Source organism: Pteropus medius, unplaced genomic scaffold (genome assembly GCF_902729225.1).
Source record: "Pteropus medius unplaced genomic scaffold, Ma_sr-lr_union100, whole genome shotgun sequence".
Classification (NCBI taxonomy): domain Eukaryota; kingdom Metazoa; phylum Chordata; class Mammalia; order Chiroptera; family Pteropodidae; genus Pteropus; species Pteropus medius.
The window spans coordinates 18,387,668-18,401,778 of NW_024349797.1; the positions used below are offsets into that span (position 1 = coordinate 18,387,668).

Here is a 14,111-nt window from a genome sequence, read left to right on the forward strand (position 1 = left end):
TTAAAGTATTTTAGGAGGCCTAAAGACACAGTCCCCAAAAAAGAATATTAAGATAGCAGTAGTATTCATTCCCATCATGATTTCAAAAGACTCAAATCATAGCCCTTAAAGCTTGATTCAAACCAAGAGCAAATAAAGTTGGCTTTCATAGTTTGCCCATGGACAGCACTGCTTGGCAGAGCACGAAAGGACCTTCTCTACCAACACTGTGCCTCTCCAAATGCCCTGTGTTCCACAAAGTCCCCTCTACTGGGCATGGGTGTGCAGGCCATGGCAGAAATGCCGTGGTGCTTGTTGGACTTCCCTTCTCTTTTCCAGCTCCAGGTCCATTTTTCCTTCTAGAAATAGAAGCTCCATCCCACTCACATCCTGATTCCTGTAGAGCATATCCTGACAAAAACAATTACTTTCATCTCTACATCACATTCTAAAAAGTTGAATATGCCTGACTTTTCATTCGCCTCCTCTTAGTTCTAATACTAACACTGACTCCTATTGCAAATTTAAAATAATTCAGTTAATAAAACACATTTATATTTGGAAAGTGTCATCTTCCCCAAGAGACCAATTTTTTGATTCTTAAATTAGTGATTTTCAGAAATTTTAAGAATCTAACAAAGAATATAATACATTCTCTAATAATCTTTATCTTTACATTTTTTTGAGTATTGGGGACCTATGCTAGGTGCTTTTACTATATTTCCTCTAATTCTTCATACTATTCCTCTTTTATAAGGAAACAGATTCACAAAGATTAAGTGATTTGCACAAGGCCATCTAACAGATCCAGAGCCAGGATTTTAATCCGGGTGACCCGGATGGAAAGTCTTCACTCTGTCCATGGCATGGCTCCTCATTCTGTCAATAGAGGTGTGAATGAAAACGGGGTTCTACAGAAAGTAACCTCAAAGGGTGATCTGGTCATAAATTCCTAAATGGTCTGGGCATGGTGGGTAGCCACGCCCCAGGCCTGGAACTTCTCTAGCAAAAGGTTTATCTTTGCCTTAAGCAAGCCCTGCTCACTGTTCTTATGCATCTATCTAGATTAAGAGAACTTTGAAATAAGGTCCCATCCTCAAAAAAGCAGTCTAGTTAACTGCCCAGTAATCCAATTCCCGCTGCCCACCCTCCTTTCTCCCATCTTCATGTAATCTTCCTTATGTTCCCTCCTTAAATTCAAAGGCGAAAAAGAAAGGGTAAAACTGTCATTCTCTGAAGCATTTGACATCTTTCTTCCCGGCAAATGTCATCAGTTTTGGAGCAAATAAATTCATAAAAATTCTTTACAGGTTTAAACATTTCTTAAGTCAAAAGAAAACCCATTTTATGGGGCTCCTTACTGACTGCTGACATCGAGGCCATAAATCAGCGAGGAGTTAAGGAGGGGGACAGTGAGGGGAAAAATCTCTTTCTGATTATATGCCAAATTTAAAAATTATTTTTTAATTTTTAGTATTGAAAATATAATCTCTGACCTTTATTAGAATGAATATTCAAGAGTTTCATTTCTAATTGTCATAGAAATATTTCATCATTAGTACATTCTGAGTTTGCATACAAAGAACAAAGTACATATTACTTTCCTGTTAAAAAATAAAAGAATGTAACAATTAAAATAAATTTCAAACTCAGTGTAACATGGTAATTGAAACAAAATCTGTTAATTCAATACAGGCAGTTCCCTATTTTCATATGTAATGCAATCCTGAAAACATATGCTAAAATTGAATATATGAAACACCAGATTTACATACTATCTGAAGCGAGTACTAAAAAGAACATATAATCTTTCATAATATTGAACCCACAGTTGAAAGACTCAAGTCTAATGAATATCAGAGATAGATTAGATTTCTTTGAGTGCCCTAATTAATGCCATCTTTGTCTATACTGCATTAAGTTTATGAGATCTGTTTCTCAATGCTAATATCTAATTATTTTTCCATTTAGTACTCATTTTCATTAAATAAGAATAAAATATACTCAAGTTATTACAAAAAAAATAAACAGGCAAGGATAGTAATATCGCCAAATATTAAACACTAGCTGGCAGATAAGCCACCATGCAAGTTTGTCACCTAATACACAGATGTCCAAAAGTAACATCTAAAAGGCATTTATACAAATCAATATATAATGTGCAAAGGTTTGGGTTTGCACAAAGATCAAATACACAAATGTTGAGGACTATGTGTAATTAATTGTAATTCATCAAAACAGAACCATAAAAGTAATTGCTAGGGTTCCTTCCTCTTGGAGAAAGAGCAAACGCATTTCCCCAGAGGCGTGGGCATATTTGTTTCCCAAGGATGTTATGAGACAGGGGATTCCCTATAGTGTTTACACAAAACTATGGCTTTTTGCTCCATTAACAATCCATCCTGTTATTTTATAGACTTAAAATCTGGCAAAAGGATTCTGCACCCTCTGGGGTAGGACAGGGGAGAGGGGACAATAACAGGAATGCCGTCATTCCTCCTCCTCTATCTCCAGTCAGGTGTTCTAATCTAAGAAAGACCTTCTGGGGATCCTTCAATCCTCTGACAGCCTTTTAATGTACAGTCACATGTACTCTTACATGTTCCCACAGCAATTTCTATCCCTGGTATTGTATCATTTATTAAAAGGCAAAGACTGAATTCCACTCATCTCTGCATCTACCCTAAGAGCTTGCTCGGGCCTGGAATATAACAGTCACTCGAACATCCAGAGCTAGGTAGGCCAGTGAATACACAAATGAGTAAGTCCAAATATATTCTCAACTTAAACTGCATTTTACAGAGATTACACAGAAAATTCATTTTCAAAGTCTGAAAATAACACTTGGAAAATACATTTTTAACTGAATAAATGTATGTTTCCTGATTCTACAACAAACTGTTCAATATTGTTTTCTAAAAAATAGGTACAGAGTCTTTACAGTGTCTTCAGAAAGCTGAGACATCATGAAAAAAATCAATCTCTTCATCAACATTATGCAATGATAAAAGTGGTCACCTCATTCAAAATACACGCAAGGTGAATATTCTTCCACATAATTAAACATCTTTAGTAAATTTCTGGCTTTCCAAATCTCACCTCCTTTAAATTTCATTTTATGATGCTGGAAAGAGATTCCTTAATAGTAAATTCCTACTTATCTGAACTGATGAACGTTCTGAACTGCTGGAATGGGGGAAAGTGAGTAATGGAGGAAACCCTAAGACCTGAGCTGCACAGAAGGGCAAAGGCTTCCTGTGACCTACGCGTACGGGCACCGGCTGAGAGGAAAAATGCTGACTCGGGGACAGTGGTGCTGCAGCTACAGGGGAATCTGCAGTGACCGTCAGTGGTCACTGCACAGATTAAAAAATACTTGTAGTTTTGTTTTTTACTATAGAAAATAAAACAAATACTGACCTTGGCTCCAGGAAGTACTTCATTCTGTTTCAATGTGAGACTCAACTCCAACCTACCCATTAGCCCTCCAATCTGCACTGGGTCAGAGGGCGCCGCCTCTGGTAAATTCCTAGTTAGCTGTGGGTGTGGCTCACAAATGATTCTGGGATTCCAGCTAGGTGACAGCTTTGGCTCAGTTTCCTACAATAATGCAACAGGAAAAAAGTACTTTACTGTAAATAAATCGAAATGCAAAATACAAATGTCACCTTAAGAAGAGTAAAATATTTGGCATGCAAAACTGTACTGTGTTACAATGGATAAACTTGTAACTTATAGCTAGCCTGAAACACAAATCATGGAAAAGGACTTCATGAAAAAAAGCACAGCATCTGTTCAAATTACAGCAACAGGAAAACTGTTATTAACAGACATTCTATAACTAAGAAAATCTGATTTGTGAAATAACACAAAAGGTAAATTAAAGAATGATTCTAGTATCCAAAAGGAGTCTCTGCTCTTGGGGGGAATTAAACAGCTCCTTAATCGTAAAGCTTTTTTAAAATACGATTTGTAAGATAAATTTTCAGCAATACGTTCCTATGTAAGACAAATGTGAACAAACACTGTTTGATTTCCTGCTTATTTTATAAGGATATTAGATGTTAAATACCATTTTCCCCCAGGACACAGTATCCAATGTTTCTCTATCAAATTAATACACAGCAAAAAGGAAAGGCATTAATTTTGAGTGTTTTAAAATCTCTGAAATATATATCCCCATTAATGAATATTTGTGTTAACTTCCAGATTAGATGGAAACTCATTAACACATGTTATATATCCTTGCAAAATTTAACAGCTCTCATTTAAACCTTTTAAAAATCTATGATTTAGTTTTGGGGTTTTTGTTTTGTTTTGTTTTCTTACCACGGGTGCAGTTGAACATACTGGGGAAGATTTGGCTGATGCAGAAAATTCATCCCAGAAGAGAGACACTCCAGAGAGCTGAAGTAACTTGTGAGCAAAAGCTGTGGGCTGATGTACATTAATTCCCGAGGATTCGTCAGCAGTTTCATCACAGTATACAGTTCTGAAAGTTAAAAACAAAAAGAGCATGTGCATACAACTCCTAGAAAAATCTACTTGCAATGATAAGAAATGCACATAGCTTTTTAAGCTAAGAGATTTTTCAAGTTAGCACTCCTCAGAATACGCCTGTGATGCGGGTCAATATTAGCATGTTTTACTACAGTAAGTATTTTCACAAAGAGACCTTAACTTCAAGAAGGATAACTTCATGAGGCTCCTAAAATTGGGGGGGGGGGGAGGAATGAGTAACTTATTTAATTTCAAGAAACACAATTCCTGAGCTCCCTCGCAAGTATCTCTGTTAACAGTGAGACAGCATTTGGCTCCAATTCACAATCCGACATAAATAACACTTCTTGCATTCTGAGGACTATTCTATAAATTCTTATGACTAGTCTTCAGTTTAAACAAAATAAAGAATGTAATTCTAAATGCATGAGATGTTAACATAACAGTGAAGGTAACACAACCTAATTTCAAAGATGTTAACAATAACTTTCACTAATAGGTATGTTTCATGAAAGACAAATCATAATATAGCTGCTTAAAAGCTGGCAAAGGTCTCCCACAGATCCATACGCAAGTGTCTCTGGTGTGCTCAATGCACGTACTTCGGCTTATTTCTGTTGACTGTTCATATGGCATAAGTCACAGGTGAGCAGTTACTACCTCAAATCAGCACTCCTCTGAGAATGTAAACCAACCCTGTCTTAGAGCTATTTATAAAGCTCTAAGTGGGCATACACAGAAAACTAAAAATAGTGTGTTTATATCTTCTTAATTAAACCACTATTGCACATATTGACCATAAAATCCCCTCACCGAATCCTCATAGAAGACTGTAGTCTTAGCCTTTCTCACGAAGGCAGCACTTGGATAGAAGAAAGCAAAGCAAAAAAGCCTCTCGTGTTAACGAGATACACCTAAATAGTACATTGCTTATGTGAAAAAACTGAAACTCTCCAACAGGAGTGTCTTATTCAGTAGCAGTCGAGTATTCATTGTTTTCATTTCATATTAACTAAAAGAGAATTACTTGTTTTGAATTCAACATATTATACATAATTATATCCCAACTGATACTTTTAAGTTTTCAATAATGAGACTGGAACATAAGTTAGGAGAGCAGCACTTCTGAAATTATGCAATATATTAATTTAATATCATCCCCTCTCATCTCCAAAAGCATCCAGAAATTTAATATAAGAGTTAGATTTTATTATTCATAAAGGAAAAGAATAGGGCCATTTGTTTTCAGATATAAGAAGTCTTACCTTTCTATTCGAATTTCAAGTGCAGTCCCAGTTTTGGAATTTTCTGGCACATGTTCAATTCTCAAGACAGTGTCTATAAAAGTGACTTTTACTCTTCGTAGTACTAGAGTAAACATGTAATCATCAACATAAGAGATATATGTAAACTAAATAAAAACTTTGAAAGAATGCTAAATTAGTTTAATAAAAACTTACAAAATAAAATTGAAATGAATTCCTTTCTTGAAAAATCCCCAAATCTTGAGTTCTGTAATAACTATTTTGCGTTACTGAACACTCACCCTTTGTTACATCTCAATAGACACTTGGGGCGGTACCTAAAGCTATCTGCTGAATTATAATCCCTTCATTATGCAAGCAGAATAAAATAAACAAAGGAGAAAACAGGGTACAAAAGAACATGAAATTAAATTGAATACAATATTTAAAATAATCTCAATTCTAAAGTTCTGAAGTGAGAACAGTTCATTTAAAAATCAGTCCAATGGCTATTTATACAAGGCTTACTACATTAAGGTACTAAATAAAATCTAAAAAATTTTAAAATACTCAATAATGCCAAACCTGTTTCAATGGTTTCAGCAAACTTTTCAAGTCCTTCAAAAGGCTGGGAACCTTCTCCTTGTTCATCTGTTAGTTTCTGGCTAAGACATTCTTTTGCCAGTTGCATACTGCTGGTCATGAAACTTGACCAATACATAGGCTCAGAACCAGATGCTGCAGAAAATACAGATTAATCCTAAATTATTTCTCGTACTTACAATAAAGCCATTTCTTAAAATAACACATTTCAAATAGATAAATTCTTAACTCTCCATGAGATATTGAACATCATGGTATTATCTAGGGATATAATATTCTAGAAATCATTCTTGAGACTTAAGCATCACCTTAAGTCTCAAGGGGGTTTGGGGGAACAGACCAAAGAAAAAGTCCAGAAATAAAAAGTCCAAGGTTAAAGATAAAATTACATGCTCTCATTATATGATGTATGTCTGCCAAATATTAATTCATATGTTCATTCAACAAGTATTTAATGGGTATTTTACACACACGTGGTACTGTTCAAAATACTACAGAGTAAGGGTTAACAAACTTTCTGTAAAGGATCAGATAGTCAGTATTTTAGGCCTTTAGGGCCATATGGTCTCTATCATGACTACTCCGGTGCAAAAGCAGCCAGAAAGAATAAATGAATGAGTATGGTAGTGTTCCAATAAAAATTTATTTACTAAAAACAGTGACAGACCAAATTTGAAATACATGAACTGAAAAATCCTTTCCAGATCCTCTCTCATGAGAGAATTCCACCACACTTCCTCATGTTATTCAAAGCAAACCTAGACTACTAGAATTAGTGCCTTCCGAAATGGAATTTAAAAGCCCTTCTAATAGAGTATTTTTAAAGTAAGGGGAAAATGTTTGACTTTCCATAGGCAAGTATTATTATATCTACTCATCAAGGTTAAAGATAAAATATTCTTGTTAATTAAACGCCAGGTTGTTAAGGAGGATCTCCATGCACAGACTACCAATTTTCGAAATGGAGGCACTACAATTCTACATAGCATAATTTAAACTCTGGTGTTTCAGACAGCACTTGAGATTATAATTCTTCAAGTATATCTTTACAAACCACTTGTCAATGAAAAAAAAAATTAAGTTCATAATTTAAGACAATTTACCATCACGACTTTACTGGTTTATAAAATTCTCTCTCTCATACATTTGCTGAACTATTTGAAAGTAAACTACAAACATCATAACACTCCTAAATACTTCAACATGTAACTCCTAAGAACAAGAACATTCTCCTGAAAAAGCTCAATACCATTAACACGCCCAAGAAATATTACACTGATGCAATAATCTTACATACAAATCATACCCAAATTTCCCCAGCTGCCCCTATGACACTCTTCAAAGTAAAAAAGAAACAAACAAAAATAGGAAAAGAAAGAAACAGGATTATATATTCTAATTAATCATGTTTTTAGCCTCCTTTAATCTAAAACAGTTCCTCCAGGCCTTTCTCTTCTTTCAGGAGACTGACATTTTTTAATAGTACCAACCATTTAGTTTATAGAATTTCTCTTATTTTGGGTGTCTGACTGCTTTATGATTTGATTTAGATTAAGCACTTCTAGCAGGAACAGTAGGTAAGTGATGCTGTGTCCTTCTCAGTCCAGTCCTATCAGGACACACATGATGTCAGTTGGACCCATTACTGATGAGGTTAAGTTTGATCATGTGATATTGGTGGTGACTGTCGATTTTCTCCATTGTAAAAGAAACTCTTTTTCTCTTTGTAAATAATACATAATCAGTGGGAGATAGTTAATACTGACTAAATATTAAGCTCTTCAACAACCCTTCACACCAATGGTATTAGCATTTATTGATGATTCTGGTCTGTATCAATTTTTACTATGGTAGCCGAAAACATGGTGAATTCTATTAATTTTGTTTATGTTTATAAGTAGGTACTCTACTGTAATGAAGAGCTTTGCCTTCTCTCTGTCCCCCTTACATACTTATTTATTTATATCAGTATAGACTTTGGGTGTTTTTTTTTTATTTAGTATGTTATAATCTATTATTGTCACTGTTCTTTTTGATACTTGAACTTTCTCAGATTTGGCCAATGAGAAGGAGCCCTTGTAAGCCTAATCCTGTGTCCTTTTAACAGCTTCATCAATCTTTGAGGACTTCCTTGCTTTCTGAGGCAACTTTGAATCTTTAAAACACAAGAGATAATAGGTAACGATTAAACCAATCATCTGCATACTAAAGTTCCTGTGGGTGAACAGGGTAAATAGTGTAAATAGAGAGAGAAATAATGCTAAAAGTACAATCACACACACCCTACACAGAACCATATCCTAATAATTTATCTACCGAAATCTCACAAATACAACGTAAATAAATTAAATACTGAATTTAAAGCAATTAGGTTACTTTTCCCAACTTCTGAAAAACAAAAATGGAAACAAACAGAAACAAGTAACACAGCTACCTGGGCGAGGTCTAGGTCGGAAGACCATTTCTAACCCTTTCACTTCCAGTGCACAATTATCCTGTAGGAGAGAGCCCCATGGAACTGACAAAGAAATTGACTGTATGAATCCTTCCGTGACTTCTAAAGGTGCATCTGCTGACTCCAGGATCTCATTGAGACACTAAAGAGAAAAAGTAAAAAAAGTAAGTGCAATTTGAAATCATGAGAACAAGAACTTAAAATTGGTAACTTATTCAAAGATGCTGAATACACGCATATGTGGGTCAGGCACTAGGCTACAGGAAGCAGAGATCTAGTTAAAGATGATTTCCGGTCCTCACTAAGCTATAAGATAACTTACCATGAAAGATACCCATAATTAAAGTGTGACGAGGTGTATGACAGAGAAAACACATTGTGCTATTTGAGTGTGTAAAAGAACCTAACCTGGAGATTCAAGGCAGGCCAGCTGAGGAAGTGCTATTTAAAGCTGACACCAGAAGGCTGAGGAGTTAACCAGGTGAGGAGTTAACCAGGCAAAGTGTTCCAGGCAGAGACAAAGGCATGTGGAAGGATTTTTTTAAAAAGCAGAGGTCAGAGTGTACAAGCATACATGTCTGAGATACAGAAGTATCTGAAAAAAGAAAAGCTACTTTAGCTTCAGTGCAGTGTGCCAGGGTGATGAGCCAGAGTTAAGGCTCCACAGATAAGGGAGAGTGGGATCCAAAGAGCCTTGAAATTCATGGTAAAGTCTGAAGTTTATCTCAAAGGCAATGTGAAACCCTTGAACGATTTTAAGCAAGGGTGCCATGATGGGATCAGAACTTTTAGTGGGCCACTCTGAAAGTGCTGCCGGTAGAGAGCATTGGAGGAAAGCAAAACTCAGGCAGAAAGGCTATTAGGAGTACGAGAAGCCAGAGAAATTGGTTTGGCAAGGTGACACTGAGGACAGTCAGAAGCGGATGGGTTCTGTAATGTATCAGGAAACAGAATTACATGCCATCACGAGGGTTAAATGAAAGAAGGAATGATGACTCACTCCCAGGTGCTGGCTTGGGCAACTGCTTAGACAGTGGGTACCACTTACCGGAGAAGCTGGTTAGGGGGAAGATGGAGAGGTCAGTTCCAAAGAATAAATTTGAGCAGATATCTAGGTAGAGATGGCTAGGAAACAGCTAGAAATGCCAGTCTAGAGCTCAGAAGAGCCATCTGGGCTGAAGATACAGAAAGGCATTATAAACACAGGGGTAAATGAAGCCATGGGGATGAGGACAGATAGCCTTTAGGAACTTATGTGGAGTAAAATGACAAGAGGCCATACATCGGACTGGTACAAAAAGAAAGTGAGTAGTTCCACAATGAGGAAGAGCGGTACCCTACTTGGATTTTCCATTTCAGCACACTAAAACTTCTACATAATAAAAACAGACCTTTAAACAGTAGACTCCTTGTAAAGAGACAGAAAGTGACAATAACTTCTTGATTTCTTGGGTTTTCTTATAGCCAAATATTTAAGGGTTGAATTTAAAGATGAAAAGCAATTTTCTTCCACACTGAGTTCTAAATATGCAGCCCATTTATGTGATATCTTTACTTTGAAAAAGTAAAGTATGTGTTGTTTTTTTTGGAGTATACCTGCTAGGTAGCAAATGCTTTTCAAAGAACACTTGTAACATGGAGAGAATGCTTTGAAAAATCATATTTGGAAATGTTTTCAGTTACATGATTTTGTTGCTAAAACAATGTCTATTAAAAACACGTTTTTTTAAATTCATTATCTACATGGGTGATAAAAGGTTTGAAAACATGGAAAATTACCCCCAATGAATCTAAAAGTCTACAGAACAAAAAGTTTTTTAAAATGGGTTTTAAATTTATATACATATATACATATATATACATATATACATATATATATAGTACTTTACTGAATTTCACCAACCATCAACCTAGAAATACTACTCACAATATCAATTCTATCAATTGCAATTGATGGATGGGGCGGACTGAACCAAATCCAACTATGAAAAGTTATATATATGTATATAACTTATATATAGAAAAGTTATATATATGTAACATATATCTTATATATATATATGTAAATGCAATACCTTCCAATCAATTAGCAAGAATAATTAAAGAAAGGAATGTCACAACCAATTCCCACATAATCCCATGCTGAGAATTGAAACATTAGTGATATTTCCAATGATGCGATTTTTCCTTCTTGATCTATGAGTCTGTGAGCTATCTTTTTTCAGTAATAAAAGTCATTAAAATCAAGTGTCAAAAGTAACTGAATTTGGCTGAGAATTGAAACATTAGAGATATCTCCAATGATGTGATTTTTCCATCTTGATCTATGAGTCTGTGAGCTCTCTTTTTTCAGTAATGAAAGTCATTAAAATCAAGTGTCAAAAGTAACTGAATTTGGAATCAGATGTTTGAGTAGCTATATCGAAGGATCACATCAAGATTCATCTTGGTCATCAACACAGCACACTATAATGAATAAATAAAAAAAACAGCAAATGTTTACTAGATGCTTTATTTCAGGAGTCCCCAAACCCCAGGCTGCGGACTGATACCGGTTCATGGCCTATTCGGAACCAGGCTGCACACCAGGAGGTGAGCGGCAGGCGGGTGAGCCAAGCTTCATCTATATTTGCAGCAGCTCCCCAGCACTAGCATCACTGCCTCAGCTCCACCTCAGATCACCAGGCATTAGATTCTCTGGTCTCTCATCCCAAAAAGATTGAGGACCACTGCTTTATTTCATGTTTTCATTTTGGTTAGGCATATCCACCGCCCTCAAGGAGCAGAATAAAACAATCTTCAGATTAAGTCTTGCCATAAATTTTTCTGCCAATGATCCTGAAGTCAAACTGTAAAATTCAAATATCACCTCTGATTTCGCATAAGGATTAAATAAAACCACACAAATGAGAATGCCTAGCACAGTGCCTGAAATAAACAGATGTGCAATAAACATTAACTGTCCTTTCCTTGCCTTGAAGCCATGGGATTAATAAAGAAATAATGGGCTTAGGAATTAGACAGGTTTGCATTCTCACTTGCTAGCCATGTCACTTGGGAGAAATTATTTAACTCCATCTGTGAAATGGAAATAATACCCACCTTATAGGGTTAATGTGAAAAGTCATTAAAGAATAAGCATACAAACTCATTCGACCTGCAAGAGTTATTAAATGTCCATCGCTCCCCTTTCTCAAAACTGTACCTCCTCCTATTCAAAACTACCAAAAGTATAGACTCATTGGTTATTAGATTTAAAAATATCTATCACAATCCCTATCTTCTGGTAAGAATTACAGCAATACAGTACACCGACACAGTGCCTGGCATGGAGTGGATACTCCATTAATTTTTATTGAACTCAAGTGAAATACTTTGCCCACCGTCAACTGGCTAACTGTGGCAGACTGGGCTAGCCTGGTATGGGACTGGCTCTTTCCACTATCCTATGTACTCTCCCTAGTTTAAATCATATACTTACTGATAAAATGATAAGCTTATTCACGCTGACACAAATTAAATTAAGAGTCATAATAAGGTGTTGCCATAATTTGAGCTTAGCAGCTTTCTATGGCTAAAGAAGTCATTACTCTGTTAAAATACTTTTATGTTTTAAAAAAAGACTTTTTATACAGCTTAAATTAGGAGGAAAAAAGGCTTCCTTTTGTTTTGCACAACTGTCACAGGAAAGTCACCTATATTTATGATTTCCTAAGTGTAAACTGCATAGAAATGCTTTTAGAATAGTAAAACTCTAGAATGGTACAACCTATTCAAACTGTAAGCAGCAAACTCTAGAGCAATAAATAAAGGGTTGCGGGTGGAGGGGAAGCCACTCCATTCTTGTCAAACTCAAGGCTGAATATCCTTCAAGTAAAATACTATGCGCTGAACATACAGATGCAGGTTCAACCGTACGGGGTGCGTTGAAATATACATGAAGCATCTGTAAGACACAATGAGCCAATTTACAGCCTCTGGAGGACACGTAGAAAACAGGATTTTAAAGGTCTTAAAATTGCTGCTTCAGCGCTTTTACAACACCTGCGTTTACGATCTGTCACGTGAAACAGATAGAAGTAAACAGCACTACCAGGGCCACACAACCACTCACAGCCTGGCCTTGTAACATGTCATTAAGCAAAAGCAGGCAAACTCGCAGCGGAGGACGTCACCTCATTTTCTTCCAGATGACAAACGCTGTTGGGAGACCGCGGTGTGCACGCAGCCGACCCAAAATAAGGGAACTACCAGGAATTCGGACATCTCCAAAGGTCCTCCCCATCCTTAATCTTCGCGGCGTGTCATCACACGAAACAGGGTCTGTCTGCTACAAAACCCCGCGAGCCCTCCCCCGGAAAGGGCAGCACTGGTCACCTGCTTCCACGGACCCCTTCACAGACCCCATGCCATCGACTTAACTGATTCCCACAGTGCAGACTCCCTTATCTCTGTTAAGTTTCTGGAACATGTGATTTGGGGGCGCAAACTTGCCAGAAACAGATTAAACAACATTTTAACACATTTCTCTGAACCCTGCCACGCGTGGATCCAAACCGTTTCCAGGGAGGGACTGAACGTCACCAATTTGGGATGACACTCGTTCAAATCGACCTAAAGCGGGGAACGAGTCACGCCTGGCTGGCCGCCAGCAGCTCTTACCCATTTGTCCAAAGGGACCTGGGCGAGGGACCCGGTGCCTTGGTAGAGGTCCAGGCTGAGCTGCTCCAGGCTCAGCTTCTCCTGCAGGAAATGGCCCAGGTACCTCTGCAGGAGGTACCGACAGGCCCTCTTCTTGATGGACTCCGAAAACGGCCAAGGCATGATGAGGTCTGGCAGCTGGGCGGGCGGGCTGCGGGGGTCGGCGGCTCGGGCCTCGGCGCCCAGGGTCCGGCTCCAGGCCGCGCCGGCGTCTCCAGGCCGCGGCGGGGCCTAAGCCCGGGGTGGCCCCTCCATGCCTGCTCGGCGCCCGGCGGCCCCTCAGGGCGACCCCATCTCCTAGGCTGCGCCGCTCGCTCGAGGCCTGGCAGGGACAAGGGGCGGAGGAGTCTCGGTCCCCACGGGCCCGGGGGATTTCCGCGAGGGTCCTAGTCCGTACACCAAAGGGGTGCAAAAGAGCACGCGGGGACACGACAGGGCCTGAGGGGCTGAGGCAGACACCTCCACCACCGCCGCGCGACGAATTTGTTGTCATCCGCGGGCGCGCTCCCGGCTGCGGTGACGCTCCCGGCGCGTTCGCGAGACGCGGACTCGCAGCGCGCGGCGGGGCGCTGGCGGAAGTGACGCCACACTGGAGCCGCAGGAGGCGGGGCGAAGGGCCCGGAAGCGAG

General features: G+C 38.3%; 1 protein-coding gene across 2 annotated transcripts in view; it reads right to left on the reverse strand.

Annotated features, from left to right (window-relative positions):
• The window catches only part of ATG2B (autophagy related 2B), a 56,976-nt gene extending 42,924 nt beyond the window's left edge, over positions 1 to 14,052 (reverse strand). Inside the window, exons 1-6 of one of the 2 annotated variants that reach the window (XM_039884161.1) lie at positions 13,444 to 14,052; positions 8,761 to 8,923; positions 6,309 to 6,461; positions 5,745 to 5,847; positions 4,309 to 4,471; positions 3,400 to 3,579 (exon numbers count right to left, since the gene is read on the reverse strand). In XM_039884161.1, coding sequence (XP_039740095.1) covers positions 3,400 to 3,579; positions 4,309 to 4,471; positions 5,745 to 5,847; positions 6,309 to 6,461; positions 8,761 to 8,923; positions 13,444 to 13,605 — 924 coding nt within the window. In that variant the 5' untranslated portion in view covers positions 13,606 to 14,052. The remainder of the gene's footprint in view (positions 1 to 3,399; positions 3,580 to 4,308; positions 4,472 to 5,744; positions 5,848 to 6,308; positions 6,462 to 8,760; positions 8,924 to 13,443) is intronic. The other variant, XM_039884159.1, reaches the window with a different exon arrangement.
• Positions 14,053 to 14,111: the final 59 nt, after the last annotated feature.